Here is a 22,195-nt window from a genome sequence, read left to right on the forward strand (position 1 = left end):
TTCAGTATAAAATTTAGGCAGGGGGTGAGAGACAGGAGGACAACTAGGGTTCCTGCTTACTCCCATGTGAGCGAGCAGTGTTTGAAAGGTCCTGACCTCCCATGCCTAAGATCCACCTAACAAAGAGACACCCGTCAAGGCCTTGTAAACCCAGCCACTCCAATATTAAACAGAGAGTATTTCTTCTCTCAGCAAATACTAGCTACTCAGGACCTCTAGGCCCTGTACAGATGTGACTTCTGAAAACTCTCCAAGATTACATTCAGAAACTGGGATTCCTGAAGACAGAGCAGTAATTCCTTTGTGAATCTCTGCATAGGAACCGTGGTTCCCAAAAGCCTATTATAGTTTTTTCTCCAGTACATTTATTATAAAAATTCTTTAATAAAATTTTATTTCAATAACTTCTACTAATGCTTATATTATATTTTACAGTTTATATAGCCCTTTGGATGCATTAAATTTGGTTTTAGAACTCATCCAACAAATTTAAGTGTGTAAAATATTATCATTTCTCTTATAAAAAGAGGAAGCAACACTCAAAGAATATATTACTATGTCAAAATCACTGTGCTTCATGCAAATATGTGTACTTGAGGTTCTAAGAACAGGATTCTTCAAATACTTATTGATGCACTTTTATCTATCCATTATAACATAACATATTGCAATAAAACATGACTATCCATACTAAAGTGAAGGATGCATTTGCATAGTGCTAAGAAATTAATGTAATTTTATGTAGATGGGCAGACCAATAAGAACCATCCTAGATAAAATGTATATTTGCCCATGAATCAGTTAAGTTTTGGGAAAACAAATGAATGACTTGAAAACAGGAGGAAAGTCGGGAGAGCTAGTTGCAGACTGTTAGATCACTGCTTTTCAAAATCTGACATTCCTACAAATTACTGAAAGAATTTGTACCTTATTTCAGGTGAAGGGGCACAATTCACAACAATACCTTATTTCAGTAAGTCTGAGGTGATCTTAGCTTCCCTGGTCTGTGGGCCCTATTTCTGAGTATCACAGGCTCAAATGATCTAGGCATCTAAGAATCCAGATTTGGAATGTAAAAGCATATTAAATCAGCCATATAAAAAATCAGCCATATCAGACATAATTAACACCTTAACGTACAAATTTTCAGGCTCTTTCCTTGTCCTACAGATACAGAAATTCTAGAATGGACCCAAGAATCCACAAGAATCTGTTTAAGTACAGACTCAGTGGGTCTTATTTTAAATTTAATGGAATTCATAGAAATCAAAATTGCAGTGATATAGTAGTCCCTATTTGTAACCTGTGCTTTACTATGAATTGCTCTGAAACATTGTTCTCCTAGACTTTGACTGTGTAAGAGTCATCTGAAGGCTTATTAGAACAAAGATCTCCATCCCCTTCCCATTAGGTTTGAATGAGTCTTAAATCTCCCACGAGAATTCTCATCCATAGTGAAATGTAAGGACATTGTGCTAGGGAGATTCAGAGTACCAATAGGCAGGGCTCAGTAGCCCTCAGGGAGCCCCGTTGCTGACAATTCCAAGACAGATACCACAGTACGATTATCTGATGCTAAGGCCAGATCCCTCCTCTAACTGTATTTCTCTATATGTTATTAACATAACTAAACCCATACTTATGTGGGGGCGTTTTCTGGGTCCTTCTTTTCCACCAGAATATCCATTTAGTAGCCAAGTGGCTCAGTACTCTGGAGAAGAAGCTGGAGGAGCACAGCAAAAACAGCCACCCAGAGTTTAGGGTCTTCATCAGTGCAGAGCCTGCCCCTTCACCTGAAGGTCACATTATCCCCCAAGGCATCCTGGAGAACTCCATCAAGATCATCAATGAACCTCCTACCGGCATGCATGCCAACCTTCACAAAGCCCTGGACAACTTTACTCAGGTATGGTCCTGGGAGTAGGAGAAAGAAGTTAAAAGAGCTCCTTTTTCTTATATGGTTTGAGTGGGTGGGAGAAGTATATACAAGTGGAGATGGGCTGAGGTTTGGCGTAATGTTTCTTGTGGGGAAAATGTGTTCTACTTGCTGTTGAGTATGTTTTCTATGAGTAATATGAAGAAAATTCCTTCAATTTTCATTTTGTTGACAGTTTTTATCATGGATGGGTGCTAGATTTTGTCAAGTGCTTTCTCTTCATCCACTGATATAAACACAATAGTCATTTTTTCTTGTATTGATATAGTTTATTACATTGACAAACTCATATATGTTAAACTATCCTTGCATTCTCAATGAATCCCCCTTGATCACGGTGTGTGATCTTTTTAATGGGTTACTGGAGTCAGTATGCTTGTATTTTGTTGAGGATCTTTTTATTTATGTTCATCAGGGTTATCAGTCTGTAACTGTCCTTTTATGTGATCTCTCTGTCTGCTTTTGCTATCAGAGCAGTATCTGCTTCATAAAAACTGAGAATGTTTCTGTTTCTTTGATTTCCTGAAGGAACCTGTAAATGATTGGCAGTAGCTCTTCTTTAAAGGTTTAAAGAACTCAGTAATGAATCCATTTGGCCCTGGGATTTTGTTTTGGGGAAGATACTTTTGGTTACTGTTTCATTAGTAGTGATAGGTATGTTCAAGTGTTCTATATCTTCTTGGTTCAGCCTTGGGAAGTTATAAGGATCCAAGAGTTTATCCATTTCTTCTAAGTTATCTCACTTTATGGCATACAGATTTTCAAAAGTAATTCCTTGTGATCCTTTGAATTTCTGTAGTATTTGTTATTATGTCCCATTTTTCATTTCTGATTTTGTTAATTACTTTTCTCTCTTTGAGAATCTTACTAGTAGTCTATCAATTTTGTTTATTTTTTTCAAAGAACTACCTTTTAGTTTCAATAGTTTTGGGATTTTTTAAATTTCATTTCATTAATTTCTGCTCTAAGTGTTATTATTTCCTTCATTCTGCCTTCTTTGGGCTCTTTTGTTGGTCATTTTCCAGGTTATTACACTATATACTTAGGTTTTTTTAATATAGGTCCTTTATTCCTCCCTGATGAATGCTTGCATAGATATGAATTTTTCTCTTTGCACTGATTTTGCTGTGTCCCACAAGTCCTGGTATTTCATGTTCCCATTCTTGTTTATTTCCAGGAATCTTTTTTATTTCCCCTCTTATTTCCTCTCTGACCCACTAGTTTTTCAGTACTGAGCTATTTAATTTCCACATGTTTGAGTAATTTCTCCATTCTGTTTGTGATTAATTTCTATTTTCAATACTTCTTGATCTAAGAAGTTAGTTTATACATTCTCTCCTCTAGTCTCTACAGAGGTACAGTTTATGGCCCAGCATGTGGTCTATCTTGGAAAATGTAATGTCTTGCATGTATTGCAATAGTACATATATATACTTTTATATGTCACTGTCACTATCATCCCGTTGTTCATCGATTTGCTCGGCAGGCACCAGTAACGTCTCCATTGTGAGACTTGTTGCTGTTTTTGGCATATCAAATACACCATGGGGAGCTTGCCAGGCTCTGCCATGTGGGCAGGATACTCTCAGTAGCTTGCCAGGCTCTCTGAGAGGGATGGAGAAATCGAACCCAGGTCAGCTGCATTCAAGGAAAACGCCCTACCCGCCGTGCTATAGCTTCAGTCCTGGTTAACAGTATATATAAATGCTTCTATAAACTTTCATAAAACATAAGAGAAGGTATGTATATACAATGTATACATATACATATAAAATATTTTACATTTTTTCCTTCAAAGTCAATATTTCCTTGATGGGTTTTAGTCTAGTTTACCTATAAAGAGGTGACAAAGTGGTGTTAAAGCTATTATTGCTTTGTTGCCCAAAAGTAGAGAGATAGAGTATGGGGAATATTGTCTGCCATAGAGACAGGGGGAGGGCGGAAAAGAGGGGGTATACCAGGGATACTGGTGGTGGGGAATGTGCACTAGTGGAGGGATGGAAGAGCTTTTTGTGTGCTGTTGTGTGGATAGGTTACTAGAATTAGGATATCAACGTGTGCTTTCTGTGAGATGTGAAGAAGTGAAGTATCACGTGGCTGTGTTAGCAGCCATACACTTGGCAAGGGCTTCTGACCTGGAGGCTGAAATGGCAGATTGTGGCTGTGGCTTCCTAACAAATAGAGACCCAATGTGATGCTTAGCTTCTTGGGACAATCAGAAACGCAAAGGCCCACCTACACCTAATAGGTGGTTTAGTACTGTTTGTTCTAATTAGTCCTCAAGCTAATTCTAAAGCACAGTTAAAGTTTGGTAATATTATGATCCTAAAATCCAATGTGTCTAATTTTTATACAGCCCATGCTAAAACTCTCCACAAGTTCTGGTTGTTGCAGCTTAGATCTCAAGTTTTCAGTGTTGCTGAGTCTGTTTTAAATATAGAGCTATACCATTCTCCCACATCACCAATATAATTGAAGACTGACTTTTAAAAAAAAAATTTTAATTTTTTTAATGAATCACCATGAGGAACAGTTGCAGGCTTACAAACTTTCATGCATACATTTCAGTTATACAATGTATAAGCTCTGTAATACCACAAAAAGAAAATTGAATAACTTGGAAAGTTGCCACAAATATTTGAGAATTGAAACTTATTCACTTTCCTTTTCACTCACCTTTCCCACCTCACCCCAAACCTGCACATGATGTGGAACAGAGAATTGGGTTATGTTACCAGAAGATTCAGAGTATGTAATTTATCATTTTTGTTAATAAATACCAAAAACCTCACACCAGTGAGATTGGCACACCTAAAACTAAGCAAGCAACCAGTGTTGGCATGAATGTGGGAGGGAAAGAAACACAGCCTCTGCTGGTGGGAACTAGAACCAGTTCGACCGTTTTCAGAAAACTTGAAATTAAGTTTCTATATGACCCAGAAATTCCATTTCTTGAAATATTCCTAATGGTCCAAACACTCTATTCCAAAAACAAATATATGTGCTCCTATGTTCACAGAAGTTCTGCTGACATTGGCCAAAACCTGAAAACAACCCAATTATCCAAGAACAAATGATTGGATTAAAAGGGAGTGGTGTCAGAGAATCGATCACCAACTACATTGTAGTCGAAGGCCATGTGGGGGAAGGGAGTTGCGGGCTGAATGAGGGCTAGAGACTGAGCACAGCGGCCACTCAACACCTTTATTGCAAACCACAACAGCTAATTAGAGAGAGAAAACAGAAGGGAATGCCTTGCCACAGTGGCAGGGTGGGGTGGGGGGGAGATGGGATTGGGGAGGGTGGGAGGGACACTGGGTTTACAGGTGGTGGAGAATGGGCACTGGTGAAGGGATGGGTTCCCAAACTTTGTATGAGGGAAGTATAAGCACAAAAGTGTATAAATCTGTAACTGTACCCTCACGGTGATTCTCTAATTAAAAATAAATAAATTTAAAATTAAAAAATAAAAAAATAATAAATAAAAAAAATAAATAAATATTTTTTACATACAAAAAAAAAAATAAAATAAAATAAAACTTAAAATGATTTAAAAAAAAAAAAAATAAAAAAAAAATAAAAGGGAGTGGTGCTAGAAAGACACCCTGAGACAATAGTGAAGATAAACAGATATTTTGAAGGGGTGGTGCTAGAATGTTCTATGCATGAAAACTTATTAGTAGTAGTATTGCAAAGCACAAATAAAAAACTGAAGTAAAAAGAAAACGTTGACCATTGCAACAAAGAACTAAAGGTAGCGTTCTCTTGTCAGGGCCATTTCTTTATTTCTTTATATTTTTCCTAAGAAGCTTTCACTAAAACCCTTGAATACAAAATGTCTAAATTTTCTAGACATTATATTCGATATAAAGTAAACATTCCTTTAAAAAATATTTATTGAGTCATTGTGAGATAGATACTTACAAAGCTGTTCGTGATTGGTCATAGTGTTCCAACACCCGCCCCTGCACCAGTGTCCAATGTCCCTAGTTTTCTTCCCATCACCTCCCACCCACCCTGAGCCTGCCTCTATAGCAGGTGCTCTCTCTCTCCTCCTCTCTCTCCCACTCAATCCCCCTCCCAGCCCTCCTCTCTTCCCCCCTTCTTGGGCATTGTGGTTTACAAAACAAATCCTAAATGCTTAGACGTTATATCCTTTACCTACCTTTAACACTCAGCTCTTGTCCAGCATGACAATTTCAAGCTATCTATTGTCATACTGGTCCCTTCTCTGCTTTACCTACCCTCCACCCCACACACACTTGTGGTTGATTCCAACCACTGACCAGTCCACTTAGCCCATGTTTTCACTGGCTGTCGATATTAATCTTTACATTTTATATATGACTTATGAGAAGTGAAAACAGACATTCTGTATGAGTCCCTCTCCTTCTAACTCATTTCACTCAGTATGTTCACCCATTTGTAGGCAAATTTCATGACTTCATTTTTCCTAACAACTGCAAAGGAGTCCATTGTGTAATGTGCCATAGCTTCTTTATCCAGTTGTCTGTTATTGGGCACTCCTGTTGTTTCCAGATTCTCGCTGTTGTAAATAGTGCTGCAATGAACATAGAGGTGCAGATGCTGTCTCTGCTGTATGTTTTTAGGTCCCCAGGGTATATTCCCAAAAGTGGTATTGTTGGGTCAAATGGGAGCTCAATTTCTAGTTTTTTGAAGAATGTCCATATTGTTTTCCAAAAAATCTGGACCAATCAGCATTCCCACAAGCAATGAAGCAAAGTTCCTTTCTCTTCACATCCACATCAGCACTGACTGCTCTTGTTCTTTTGGAAGTGTTCCAGTCTCTGTGGTGTGAGATGATATCTCATTGTTTTGATCTGCATCTCCCTGATGATTAGTGATGAAGAGCATTTTTTCATGTACCTTTTGGCCATTCGAATGTCTTCTTTGAGGAAGTTTCTGTTCATTTCATTGCCCCATTTTCTGATGGGATTGGATTTCTTTTCTTGTAGAGTTCAAACAGTGCCTTGTATATCTTTGATATTAACCCCTTATCAGAAGGCTATCTGGTGAATAACCTTTCCCATTCCATAGGCTGTCTTTGAATCTTGGTCACTATTTCTTTTGAGGTGCAGAAGCTTCTTAGTATAAAATAGTCTCATCTGTTTATTTTTGCTCCCACTTGCTTGATCGTGGCATTTCATTTTTGAAGATGCCGTTAGCTTCAATATCATGGAAGGTTTTGCCTACATTTTTCTTTTGTGTACCTTATGGATTTAGGTCTAAAGGTGAGGTCTTTAATCCATTTTGATCTGACCTTTGGGAATGGCAGTAGATAGAGGTCTGAGTCCATTTTTTTTTTTTTTTGCATTTAGCTGTTCAGTTTTCCCAGAACCACTTGTTAAAGAGGCTTTCCTTGTTCCACTTCACATTTATTGCTCCTTTATAGAAGATTAAATTATCATATATTTGAGGCTTTGTGTCAGGATATTCAACCTATTCCACTGGTCTGTCTGCATTTCAATACCATGCTGTTTTAATAACTACAGCTTTGTAATACAGTTTGAAGTTGGGGAAGGTAATGTCTCCCATCTTCTTTTTTTCCAAGGATTGCTTTAGCTATTCCTTTGGATTTATTTTTTCATATTATTTTCAGGAGTATTTGATCAATTTCTTTGAAAAATGTCATGGATATCCTTAAAGATAAAATAAAAAAACAGATGCACAACTTAAATATCTGAAGAACCAACAAAAATTGAATCCAAAGAATAATAGAATAAAGGAAATAATAAAAGCTAGAGCAGAAATCAACATTATAGAAACCAAGAAAGGAATACAAAGAATCAATACCAGGAGCTGATTCTTTAAAACAATAAACAAGATAGACAAAATTTTGGCTAGACTTATGAGGGTAAATGAGAAAGCGCTCAAATATCAAAGAAAAGCAGAAATTAACAGAATCCCCAGAAATCCAAGACATCATGAGAGCCTATATTATGAACTTGGTGTTATAAACAATTCTGTTTAGCTGGAGAACCTAGAAGAAATGGCCAAATTCCTAGAAATATGTACTTTCCCAAAAATGAATTAGGAGGAAATAGAAGCCTGAACAAGCCAATCAAAAACAAGGAAACTGAAACAATAATTAAGAATCTACCAAAGGGATTATGGTGCCACCAGCAGGTCAACCTGTATTTGTGTGAATGCATCAGCTTCCTGATAGCGCCTTCAGATTTCCAGATACCCCAAAATTGCTGCTGTGCCTTTGGCCAGACTCCAACAACTTGGGACCAAGTTTACCAAGAAATTAAATGCCCAAAAGTTAGGTATGTGGGAGACACAATCACAAACCACCTCTAGCTCAGCTATATAAGCTCATTTATTGGCCTTATTTCAGAGACCCATACATCTTGAAAGAGATCAAAAGACGCAGTTAGGGCCTATAGTGCAGAGGTAGGTGGGAACCTGTGATTGAGAGCTGCAGGCCTGATTGGATCAGGACTGGGCCTCCTCCCCCAAGTTCCCCAGTTTTCCAGTAGCTTGGCAGTCACACCCACAAATTGCCCCCAGAGCCATGTCATCTCATCAATGGCCAAGACCCAGGGACTATATTCCTGAGTGCAAAGCCAGTAGTAGTAAAACTCCCTAAAGGAAGCACTGCAGAATGTCCTGACCCCACACCAGGCTGTCTTCACCGGGGCGCCCCAGGGGGTGGGGGTTGAGAGCCCTCCCAGCCCCAAGGGACCCAGCTCTAGCAGCCAAAAACCTCCACAATCCAACCATCGCCACACTTAAGGCCACTCCCCACGTGCTCGGGCCGAGCCTCACATATGAGTAAACATATTCCTGTACCAAAACATATTCCTGGACACGACACATCATAAAACACTTCCTACCCATTCTCCATAATTACCACACCACAATTGATTGGGTTCAGATAGTAGGCAACAAATCATAAAGGGAAATATATATGCATATATATTCATATTTCCAGATATATACAAAAGCTCACATCACCCAAACTCTAACAACATGTTGGTATCCTACAGAATGTCTTAATGGCTCCTGCCAAAATAGAACAATCTTCACACAGTTTTCTACATGAACACTTTTATGTAAGCATGTTCGGCAGTTCTTCATAACAGACAATACAAAATATATTATTTCTGTTGTGTTTTGGGACAGGGATTGGGGTTTGGGATGGAAACATCCTGAATTTGGTGTGGTGAGAAGGTATAATGGTGGTGGGATTAGTGTTTGAATATTGAATGTAATCAAACATTGTGAACTGACTTATACAATTAAAAATTTTTTAAAGAAAAAAAAAGTAATGTGGAGCTCATGCCCAATTCAATCAGCATAATCAATGGCTGAATAAATAGCAGTGCTCCTGCATTATATAAAAAAAAGAATCTACCCAAGAAAATGTCTTGGTCCAGATGAATTTACTGGTGAGTTTTTATCAAACCTTCATAGAAGACTTACTGCTGTTTATCCTTAAGCTCTAGCAAAATATAAAAGAAACAGAAATCCTTCCTAACACCTTTTGCAAAGCTAATATTACACTGATATCCAAAGCTAACAGAGATATTACAAAAAAAGAACGTTTCAGGGGCTGGAGCGATAGCACAGCGGGTAGGGCATTAGCCTTGCACGCGGCCGACCCAGGTTCGATTTCCAGCATCCCATATGGTCCCCTGAGAACCGCCAGGAGTATTTCCTGAGTGCAAAGCCAGTAGTAACCCCTGTGCATCGCCAGGTGTGACCCAAAGACCAAAAAAAAGAACATTTCAGAATAATCTCTTTGATAAACATCTTTGCAAAAATCCTCAACAAAATCTTAGCAAACAAAATCAAACAGCACATAAAAAAATCATGCACCATAATTAAGTGGGATTCATCCCAGAGATAGAAGCACACCACATCAGTAAAAGGAAATATAAAAATCAGATAATCATATTAATGCTGGAAAAGCTTTTGACAAGATCCAACACCCAGTTATGATTTTTTTAAAAGCCCTCAATAAAACAGGGGTATAAAAAACTTCCTCAAGATAGTAACAATGATCTATAAAAAGCCCACAGCTAATGTTATTCTTTTTGGGTCACACCTGACAATGCACAGGGGTTACTCTTGGCTCTGCACTCAGGAATTACTCCTGGCGGTGCTCAGGGGATGATATGGGATACTGGGAATCGAACCCAGGTCAGTTGCCACTCCCCACGTGCTCGGGCCAAGCCTCACATATGAGTAAACATATTCCTGTACCAAAACATATTCCTGGACACGACACATCATAAAACACTTCCTACCCATTCTCCATAATTACCACACCACAATTGATTGGGTTCAGATAGTAGGCAACAAATCATAAAGGGAAATATATATGCAAGGCAAACATGCTACCCGCTGTGCTATCGCTCCAGCCCCGCTAATATTATTCTTAATCGTAAAAAATTTCAAGCATTTCTGCTGAGACCAGGTACAAGGCAAGCATGTCCAGTATCTCCTCTCTTTTTTAACCTTATATTAAAATCCCTAGCAACAATAATCATTAAAAAAATGAAATCAAAGGAATCCAAACAGGAGAAGAGAAAATAAAAGTATCGGTATTTGCATATGACATGATGACATATATTGAAGACTCCAAATAGTTCACATAGTTCACATAAAACAACCTCGTAGAAACAATAAACCAATAAAGAAAAGTTGCTGGGTATGAAATCAATACACAAAAATTCTTTTTGTTCCTATATAAAAAGAGATCAAAGAGCCTATCTAATTTTAAACAGTATTGAAGACACAAAACTCAGTAACAATAATCTTTCTCACTGCCAATGGCCTAAATGCACCATTAAGAGACACAGATTGGTAAATGGATTAAAAAATTGAACCCAGTACTGTGCTGTCTACAAATGTGTTTACAATTGAACAGTCAGGGTAAACACACCCTCAAAGTCAAATTTTAGAAGACAGTTCTTCAAGCAAACAACCCCCTTAAAAGGCTGGGGTGGCCATACTATTATCAGATAACATAGACTCCAGGCTGAAGAGAGTTATAAGAGACAGCAAAGAGCATTTCTTAATTATCAAGAGATATCTACATCAGGAAAAACTCACACTCTTAAACATATATGCACCTAATGAGGGACCAGCAAAATACTTAAACAACTGCTAATAGACATGAAGACATGTATAGCAACATAATAATAGTTGGAGATTTCAACACTGCTTTGCCACTTCCTGATAGATCAACTATAATAAAGGTTAGCAAGGAAATACTTTGAGAAAAAGAATGGAAAAGAGGAACTTAGTGCATATATATAGGGCCTTTCATCCTCAAATGGCCAAATATACTTCTCCAAAGCAAATGGGACATTCCTCAAAATAGATCACATGTTGGGAATCAAAAAATACTTCTAAAAAGCTAAGAGTGCAAATATGGTATCAGCTATCTTCTCAGATCATGATGCACTGAAAAAGATCATGATTCACTGAGAGCAGGTTCACAAACAGAAATGGAGAAACAATCCAAACACATGGTAATCAAATAGCTGATAACTGAACAAGCAGTGGATCAGAGAGAAAGACAAAGAGGAAATTAAAAGACCGCATGGAAAAAAAGGATAATGAGGATACTACCTATTAGAACTTGCGGGATATTGCAAATGCAGTGTTAGCAGTTTTAAGAGAAAAGTGCATGCCTATGCAAGCATTCATCAGGAAGGAAGAAAAGGCCCACAAGAGTAACTTGACTGAAAAACTTATAAAACTGGAAAATGACCAACAAAAGGAGACCAAAGCAGACAGGAGGAAGAAATAATAAAACTTGGAGTAGAAATTAATGAAGTAGAATCCTAAAAGAGTATTTCAAAAGATCTATTAAAGGTGCTTTGAAAAAATAAACAATATTGATAAACTGCTAGCAAAATTCACACAAAAAAGAGAGCACTAATAAACCGAATCAGAAATGAAAAAGGGAACATCACAACAGACATCACATAAATCCAAGAGAGCCAGAGATTACTTTGAGAATCTTTATGCCACAAAATGAGAGAACCTAGAAAAGTGGGTAAATTCCCATAATTCTATAACCTCCCAAAGCTGAATCAAGAAGATCTGGAACACCTGAACAGAACTATAACTATCTAGGAAATTGAAATGGTCATCAAAAGTTATTCCAAAAACAAAAGCCTAGGCCTGAATGGCTTCTCTAGTGAATTCTTTCAGACATTAAAAGAACCTACTGCAAATTCTTTGCAGGCTCTTTCAGGAACTTACATGGTGGCACTGGAATTGGTTCATGGAGGAGACTTCTGGTACTTCCAGAAGTATAGGAAAGTGGAGGAAGGTAGTACCATCCCAACTCTAAGAAAGCTTGGGGATTTCAGTCACCTAACGCACACATCTGAATTTTCAACAGGTTAGTATCTCAGTGAGGTCAGTCCTGAGACAGTGGAATCTGGCTGAAGGCATTGTGGTGATTTTGTACCATAGGAGCAAGTGGTTGCCAGGGGCTCTTCTTGGGTGGGCACCAGGCTGATCTGCCCTCCTCCGATTTACTCTGGTATGTTCAGCTTTGTGCAGGAGTAAGATTACTGTGGCTTTTGATCTCTTTCGAGATTTACTTATTATGGGTCTCTTAAGCAAGGCTGATAAATGAGCTTGTATAGCTGAGTCAGAGTCATGGCTCCCACATTTTGACCATTTAATTTCTTGGGGAAACTTGGGGGAAAATTGTTGGGGTCTAGGCAGAGGCACAGTGACAATTTTGGACTATGAGGAAGCCAAGAGGCACAATCAGGTTGCTGATGCACTCGTCCCGCAGGCACAGGTAGACCTGCTGGCAGCACTGCACCACTATGCCAATATCCACGATGGACACAGAAGCAAAGATTCTCAACAAATTACTAGCAAATAGAATCCAACAATTTATCGAAAAGTTCATACACCCCTGACCAAGCAGGATTTATCTCCAGGAATGCAAAGATGGTTTGATACATGCAAGTCAATCAACATAATCAATACAAGAAAAACTAAAAAACATAAGATCATACCAATCAATGCAGAGAAAGCATTTGACAAGATATATATATATATATATATATATATATATATCCATTCTTGATAAAAAAAAAACTCAACAAAATAGAAATTGAAGATACTTTCCTCAATATAGTCAAAGTCATTTACCACAAGGCCACAGATAACACTATACTCAACAGGGAAAACCTAAAAGCCTTTTCTCTAAGGTCAGGCACAAGACAAGGTTGCCCACTCTTGCCACTTGTATTAAATATAGTACTGGAAGTATTTGCAATAGCAAGTTGCAAGGAAAAGATATCAAGGGATTCCAGATAGAAAGGAAGAAGTAAACCTCTCAAAATTTGCATATGACATGATACTCTACTAAGAAAATACTAAACGCTCTACAAAAAAGCACCTAGGAATAATAAATTTGTTCAGCAAAGTGGCAGGCTACAAAAGTAATATGCAAAAGTCCATGGCTTTCCTATATACAAATTATGAAACAGAAGAGAGATTATTTTAAAATCCCATTCACAGGATAATCTCATCATCAACCATGATCCAGAGTCACATGCCCTCTCCTGGAAGGGAGCATAACATGATGCACGCCATAACCATGCTGCCGGGCCCTGCACCAGGCTGGTTCATTCTGGGCGGCCTTGAGGGAGGTGGGTGAGACCCCTCCCCGCCCCAATGGACCTATCCCTGGCAGCCAAAAACCTTCAGAACTCAACCGATGCCATGCTCACAGCCGCTCTCCACATGTTCAGGCCAAGATTCACCCAAAACCGAACCTATTCCTGGACCACAGGGCCACATCATGGCCGCACAACAGCTCTTGCTTCACACCACCCATACTCCAAGAGTACCGCACCACATCTGACCGGGTTCAAAGTAGGAGGCAACCAATCTCAGAAGGAAATCGTTTTTTACAGATATACATATGCATATATATAAATATATTAAACAACATATTAGTGATCTCTTGTAGAAGGACTAAATGGCCCCTGGGTGAAATACAACAATCTTCACACCCTTTCCTCTAAGGATACTTTTTGTAGCATTTTCAGCAGATTTTCATAACAAACAACACAAAATTAATTATTTTGGTTCTGCTTTGGAGCAAGGATTGGGATTCAGGATGGAAATATCTGAAATGGTGGGAAAGTGGTGAAAAGGTATAATGTTGGTGGGATTGATGTTCAAATATTAAATGTAATCAAATATTGTGAACTACTTTATAAAATAAAAATTAAATGATAAATAAATAAATAAGCTCAAAAATATCCCATTCACAATTGTGCCTCAGAAAGCCAAGTACACCTCAGAATCAGTTTAAGTAAAGCGATGAAAGACCTCTACAGAGAAATTTACAAAGCACTAATTCAAGAAATAAAAGACAGCATGCAGAAATAGAAACACATTCCCTACTCATGAATTGGGAGGATTAATATTATTAAAATTGCAATAATCTCCAAGGCACTGTACCGAATTCCCTCTACTTATGCCAATGTAATTTTTTAAATGAAATATATCAAACACCCCTTAAATTTGTCTAAAACAATAAGCTAGTTTGGTCGGGGTACCAATCTAGCTAACACAGTCTTTAGGAAAAGAAGATGAGAGGCATCACTTTTCCCAGTTTCAAACTGTACTACAAAATAGTAACAATTAAAACAGCACAGTAGGGGAATAAAGAAAGACCCTCAGATCAGTGGAATAAAGTTGATTTGCTGTCCAGATAACATAAAATACTCACAAAGAACAGCAACAACAACAACAACTATATATCTATATATCTATATCTATATCTATATCTATATATACCCTCAAATGGGGAGAGGAAATGAGAGGAAATTGAAGAGAACTGGATGGCCAGTATGCAAATGAATAAATGCTCAGCATCACATTAGAGAAATCCAAATCAACATGATAATGAGGTACCATCTCACACCAGTGAGAATAGTGCATATCAAAAATCGTAGGAACAATCCATTGATGGGCATGTGGAATTCTCATCCACTGCTGGTGGGAATGTTGTCTGGTACAACCCCTGTGAAAAATAGCATGGAGAATTCTTGGTAAACTTAGAATTGAACTACAAAAACAATTCACTTTTGGGCATCTACTCCCAGGACATAAAACACTCATTCATTGCTGCACTTAGTACAATTGCTAAGACATCAACCTAGGTCTCCAATGACAGATGATATATTTACACAGTGGAATACTAGGCCACTGAAAGAAATGATGAAATGATACAATTTGCTGAAACCTAGTTGGAACTGTAAGATATCATGTTGAGTGAAGTAAGCCAGAAGAAGAAAGGCAAACACAGGATCTCACTTTTCTGTGGAATGTAGAATACCGGATAAGAAAATGTATAGTAGTAAAATGTGGATGTCTTGATCACCCTTTACCCAACTGCTCAATGAGAAGGATAGGAAAGGAATAAATCAAGGCAGGAGGGAAAAGAAAATGAAGAGTAATGAGAGAACAGGCACCAGGGATTCAGTAATAGCTGTGATATGGGTGAGTGGTACGCCATGCATCCAAAACACAGACTCAACAAAAATGAAAACATGAGATCTAAGCTTCAACCACGGAAACTTTGTAATGTGCCTGTTGAGTTGACAGGTGGAGAGGGGGTGGGGTTTGGAATGTGGAAGGAATATAAGAAAGAACATTGGTAAATGGAAGTTTAATCTTGTGGTGGCAATGTCTAAAAATATTATATGCCTAAATATCAACTATATCTAATTTTGTAAATAATTTTATAAATAATAATAATTTTATAAATCACAGTTCTTTAATTAAAAAAATAAATCATCTAAAATATTTATAAGGCATTGGTAAAACTTTAGAAGAATAAAACATACAACCTTATCACAAAATAGCAAAAGGAGATGAAAAAAAGCTTCCTCAAAGAAGAATACAAATGGCCAAAGGCACTGAAAAGATACTCTTCATCACTAATCACCATGGATATGCAAATCAAAACAACAATGAGATATCATTTTACACCACAGAGACTGGCACTCATCAAAAAGAACAACCAGTGCTGGCATGGATGCAGGGAGAGAGGGACTGTCATTCACAGCTGGTGGGAGTGTTGATTGGCCCAGCTATTCTGGAAAACAATATGGAAATTCCTCAAAAACACTAGAAATCAAGCTTCCATTTGACCCAGCAATACCACTCCTAGGAATATAATCTAGTGGCCCCAAAGCACAATTCAGAAAAGCTATCTGCACTCCTCTGTTCATTTCAGCACCATTCATAACAGCCAGAATCTGGAAGCACCCAAGTGCCTAATAACAGATGTGTGGATAAAGAAACTATGGTACATATACACTATGGAACATAATGGCATTAGGAAAAATAAAGTCATGAAGTTTCCTTATGCATGAAGTGACATGGTGTATATTGTGCTGAGTGAAATCAGTCAGAGGGAGAGCAACAAACAGAATGGTTACACTCATATGCAGGTTATAAAACAGACAAACATATGCATATGAATAATACCGATAAACAGTAGGAACAAGGACCAAGAAGTTCTTGTTCATGGTGGTAAGCTTGCCATAAAAGGGGAGGGTTAGGGTAGAGAAGGGACCACCATGACAATAATAGTTGGAAATCATCACTCTGAATATAAATTGAGTGCTAAAAGGAGGTAAAGTGATATGCATGATACCCTTTCAATAACAGTATTGCAAAAGGAAAAATGAGAGACAGAGAAATAGAGAGAATATAAAAGTGTCTGTCATAGAGGCAAACTGTGGGGTCAGGGTAGGGGAGGATGAGTGGGAGGGAAATGGGGACACTGGCAACAGGAAATGAGCACTGGTGAAAGAATGTATTCTGAAACACTGTATGACTGAAACTCAACCATGAACAACTCTGTAACTATACATCTCATGGTGATTCAATTTAAAAAATAATGTCCAAGAACATCAAGTACCTAGAAATTATCTGACAGAAAGACATGAGAGGACCCTCTGCTCCTAAAGACTATGATTCCAGAGGTCTTCTAACCCATTTTGGCACCCAGAGCAGCTTCTTACAGAAATGCATCTAGACTGTGAGCTGTACTACAACCCCGGGCCACCTGGGGTGGGATTTTCCCTCTCTCCCCTGTTTTTCTGCGAGGAAAATAGCGGCGCCGGCAACATCCACTTGGCAAGAGCCACCCCTAAGACTCCCAACCAGAGGTATGAATGTTGCTGTGACGTGACTTGATTATGGGGGGGCGGGGCGTTACCGGCACACCCTCCGCCCAGATAAGATCCGGAGCTGCAGCGCTCGAAGCAGACCCTCTGCTCCTAAAGACTATGATCCCAGAGGTCTTCAAACCCATTTTAGCACCCAGAGCGGCTTCTTACAGAAATGCATCTAGACTGTGAACTGAGCTAAAATATCAGAAATCCAAGAGCTCATAGAGTCTTTATTCTCAGCAATGAAAGGAAAGTACTAGATGATGCCTTATCAGCAGGCTTGATTGTTGGGGGAAAGTTCCAAATACTAATAGTGAGTTCTCTATTGAAATATTGAATGTATTCAAAGTATAGAGAGAATAAAGTGAAGATCATTAGCTACTTAGGTGGGGGGTGGGTGGGAGGGGGTATATTGGGGTTCTTGGTGGTGGAACATGTGCACGGGTGAAGGGATGGGGGGTATAATCATTGTATGACTGAGACTTAAACCTGCAAGCTTTGTATATTTTTTCACGGTGACTCAATAAAATAAAAAGTAAAAAAAAAAAAAGAAAGAAAGACATGAGAGACCTAAACAATGAAAAAGAAATTGAAGACCTCAGGAAATGAAAAAAAAAAAGTTCCATGCTGTTGGATTGAAAGAAGCAATGTTGTCAAAATGACCACTAATGACCAAAATAAACACTACTATATATATTCAATTCAATTCAATTCAATTCAAAATAAACACTGCTATATTGATTCAATGCAACCCCTATCCAAATTCAGAAAACATTCTCCAAGAATCTAGAACTGACCATAATAAAGTTTCTCTGGTATCATAAAAGACCCCAAATAACCAAAACCATACTGAAAAATGAGAAGTTGGGAAATATCTCATTATCTAACTTGAAGCTATACTATAAAGCCATAGTGTAGTGATCAAAACAGTGTGATACAAAATAAGAACAACCTCTCTGGATCAGACTGAATAACCAAGGACAAGTACCCATATATATGGTCAGCTACATTTGACAAAGGAGCTGGTGTATGAAGTGGAATACAGACACCCTCTTTAAAATAGTGTTGAAAGAATTGGATAGCCACATGTAAGAAATTAAAGCTGGATTCATATTTCACACCTTATAAAAAAAAGTCAACTCAAAGTTGTCCAAAAACCTTGAGTTTAGACTGGAATCTATAAAACACGTTGAGGAGAATACAGACAGAATGCTCTGAGATGTGAGCCTCAAAGGATATCATATGAAGCCATTGGCAAATGCTACAGATTCAGAGCTAAGCAAATGGGACTACATCAAATTGAAAGGTCTCTTTATGACAAAAGAAATACGGAGTAAAGCTCAGACAGTCATCTTAGTGGGAAAAAATATTTGCACTCAACACATCAGATAAAGTGTTGATATCCATCTTCCAGAACCCAGTGAAAAGCCCAGGTACTCGGGAGCAGTAACGGCAAACACCTGGCCTCATGGGGTTGGGGAGGAGCCCATCCCTCTCACTCCCCAGCCCCGATGGGACTCTGAGATGACACCCACCAACTGCTTCCGGCAACTAAAGTCCCTTAGTGGTCATGATCCAGAGATACACTAAAGAATCTCAGAACCGAGCAGCTCGCTGCAGAGATCTCTCGAGACCCTAATCATAAAATTTTAGAATTTCAGGAGCGTGTGGCCACTCTTGCAGCCATGTGACATCATATGTTATTCATAACGAGCAATACAAAATAAATTGTCTAGCATTTCCTTTTCGTCAGGTTTGAGTGATGCGTGAAAATTCCAAATAATAATGGTGGGACTAGTGTCAAAATATTGAATGTAATCAAAGCAAAGAGAGAGTATTGTGGAAATTGTCTACCACACAGGGAGGGGAAGGATCAGGATGGGGGAAGATACTGGGGACTTTGGTGGTGGAAAATGTGTACTGGTGAAGATATGGGTGCTTGATTATTGTATGACCAAAACTCAAACATGAAAGCTTTGTAACTATCTCACAGTGATTCAAATTTTAAAAAGTGTTGATATCCAAGAAATATAAAGTACTGACAAAGATCAACAACAACAAAATCCTAAAAGCTCAATTGAAAAAGATGGGGAGGATACAGAGTGATAGTATGGTGGGTAGGGCATTGACCTTGTACATGTCTACCTGGGTTAAATCCCAGGCATTATATATGGTTCCCATTAGAAGTAATCCTTGAGTGCAGAGCCAGGAGGAAGCCCTGCCAGGTGTGGCCCAGAAAACAAAAAAAAAAGGAAGTGGGGGAAAAAGAAATGAACGGAGACTTCTCTGAGGAAAACCAAAGAAAGGCAAACAGGCACATGAAAAAAAAAAGCTTTTTATCACATTATCAGGAAATCCAAGTCAAGACTGTAGCACTGTCATCCAGTTGTTCATCAATTTGCTCGAGTGGGCACCAGTAATGTTTCCATTGTGAGACTTGTTACTGTGTTTGGCATATCAAATACACCACAGGTAGCTTGCCAAGTCAAGATAACAATGAGATATTATCTCAGACCAGTGAGGATGGCACGTACCAAAAATACTGGGAATAATCTATGTTCATGAGGACGTGATGAAAAAAGAACTCGCATTTACTTCTGGTGGGAATGTTGTCTGGATCAGCCCCCATGGAAAACAATATAGAGAGTTCTCAGTAAACTGAATTGAGCTGCCACATGACCTATATATTCTACTTTTGGATATCTATTCTCAGGACAGAAAACTACTTATTCAATGCATGCATGAACACTGCTATTCATTGCGGCACTCCGTACAATAGCTAAGATTTAGATTCAACCTAGATGTATAATGACAGATAAGTGGATCATAAAGATTTGGCATATATTCACAATGGAATATTATACAGTTGTAAAGAATGATGAAATCATGCTATTCACTGTATATGGATGGAACCGGAAGATATCATGTTAAATGAAGCAAGCCAGAAAAAGGATAAACATAGGATAATCTTACTTATATGTGATATTTAGAATAACTGGATGGGAATGCAATGATTTAAAGGGGGGATTCCTAGATCTTCCTTGACCCCAGAACATATGGAGAAGAAGGAAAGAAATTTAGTGGAGGGAAGGTGGAGAAGAGACAGATGAGAAGAAATGGGAGGAAGGGATCGAGGAGATTTAAGTATATTGGTGGTGTTAAGGAATGATCAAGCTTAATATCCAAACCACAGAGTCAACAACACTGAAATCATAAAACTTAAACTTAAAAAAACAAACTTAAAAGGTGTCTGTCAGATGGCAGGCTGGTCAGGGAGGGAACTTGGAAAAACTGGTGGAGGGAAACTGACACTGGTAGTGGGACTGGTGCTAGGACACTGTATGTCTAAAACTCAACTATAAATCACTTTGTAAATTACGGTGCTAAAATAAAATTAAAATTTTTAATAAAATAATGAAATCATATTTTAATGATAGTCACTCAATATTTTGAATACACTAAACCCATTGAACTGCTCACCTTAAATACAGGATGTGTGTCAGGGAAGTGAGTCAACAGCAGAGCTCTTGCTGTGCAAGTGTGAGCCCCATGGTTTGATTCTTGGCACCACAAAAATCACTGTATCACTGTATCACTGTCATCCTGTTGCTGATCGATTTGCTGGAGCGGGCACCAGCAACATCTCCATTTTGAGACTTGTTACTGGTTTTGGCATATCAAAGACACTATGGGTAGCTTACCAGGCTCTGCCATGTGGGCAAGATACTCTTGGTAGCTTACCGGGCTCTGCGAGAGGAACAGAGGAATTGAACCCGGGTTAGCCATGTGCAAGGCAAATGTCCTACCCGCTGTGCTATTACTCCGGTCCACCACAAAAATAAACAAAATAAATAAAAGACACCAAATCAATGATATAAGATATACAAACTATGTCTCAGTAAAACTATTTTAATAGATTACAGTGAAGAATTTCAACTGTTACTGACACACATTAACAACCAAAAGGTATTAGGTTGAACAGCGAAAAGACCTTATTTCAATTGTATAAGTTTGGTTTGATTGGTTTTTGTGGTAATTATGGCCCAGGAGCTAGAGTAGTAGAGAGTTGCTAGAGTACATTTTTTTAAGATAATAGCTAGGACCTCGCATATGCGAGCCATTCACTGTACCATTCAGTTCCACTTAATACTAATTAAGATGGTAAATATTTAAGGATATTCTACCACTGTGTTTTATAAGTAAAAATTGAGTTTGAAGAGATAGTCGCAAAGGAGATAGCTCAAAGGGCTATAGTGTGTATGACACTGGAGTCCTGGATTCAATCCCTGTCACTACATCATCCCCTGAGCACTGTTGGTAGGAGTAATCCTTCATCACTGCCAAATGTGACTCCAAACACACACACACACACACACACACACACACACACACACACACACACACATGGGGGGGGCGCGTAAGGGGGAGGAAAGGAAGTGGAATGCAGATAGCTAGCTCTATTGAAGGAACACAGTGGCAAACATACACACCTCTTCTGCTTAAGAATCTTGAAAATAACTAGGAAGGAGGGCTATAATCATTATATTCATTCTCAGTAAGAATTTCATCTTCTTTAGCTATTCCTGTCTTCCTCCTCAGGAATGAGCCTCTAGTTCTAGGATTTTTTTTCCCTACACACTTGATGTCCATGCTGGTTATCAGGTAGATAGGAAATACCTTCTAAGAGAAACTGGCTTTTCATGGTTATCCTATCCCCTGGATAGTTAATTCTGGGGATTATTTATAGCCATACTTAGTAATTCATTCTGAGTTTCGGGGCAGGAGAGATAGTACTGGAGGTAAGATCCTTCCTTACCTTGCATGTGGCCAACCTGGATTTAAACCCTGTGATTCCCTGAAACTCCCCAGGAATGAATCCTTAGCACAGCTTGGGGTGCCGCCCAATAAAATATTTATGGATTTTATTGTTTGCAGGAATTTTTAATCTTTATTCTGCTTTTACCACTGACTGAACTGGAAACCTGGTTAATACATCCTATTGTATTTACTCTGTAGATTTACTGTGCTCCATCAGACCCTTGTTTTAACCATT

General features: G+C 38.5%; 1 protein-coding gene across 1 annotated transcript in view; it reads left to right on the plus strand.

Annotated features, from left to right (window-relative positions):
• Nucleotides 1-22,195, plus strand: part of DNAH9 (dynein axonemal heavy chain 9) — a 570,390-nt gene that overhangs the window by 506,090 nt on the left and 42,105 nt on the right. Inside the window, exon 63 of the mRNA XM_055143580.1 lies at nt 1,679-1,906. Within this exon, the coding sequence (XP_054999555.1) occupies nt 1,679-1,906 (228 nt within the window). The remainder of the gene's footprint in view (nt 1-1,678; nt 1,907-22,195) is intronic.

Source organism: Sorex araneus, chromosome 6 (genome assembly GCF_027595985.1).
Source record: "Sorex araneus isolate mSorAra2 chromosome 6, mSorAra2.pri, whole genome shotgun sequence".
Classification (NCBI taxonomy): domain Eukaryota; kingdom Metazoa; phylum Chordata; class Mammalia; order Eulipotyphla; family Soricidae; genus Sorex; species Sorex araneus.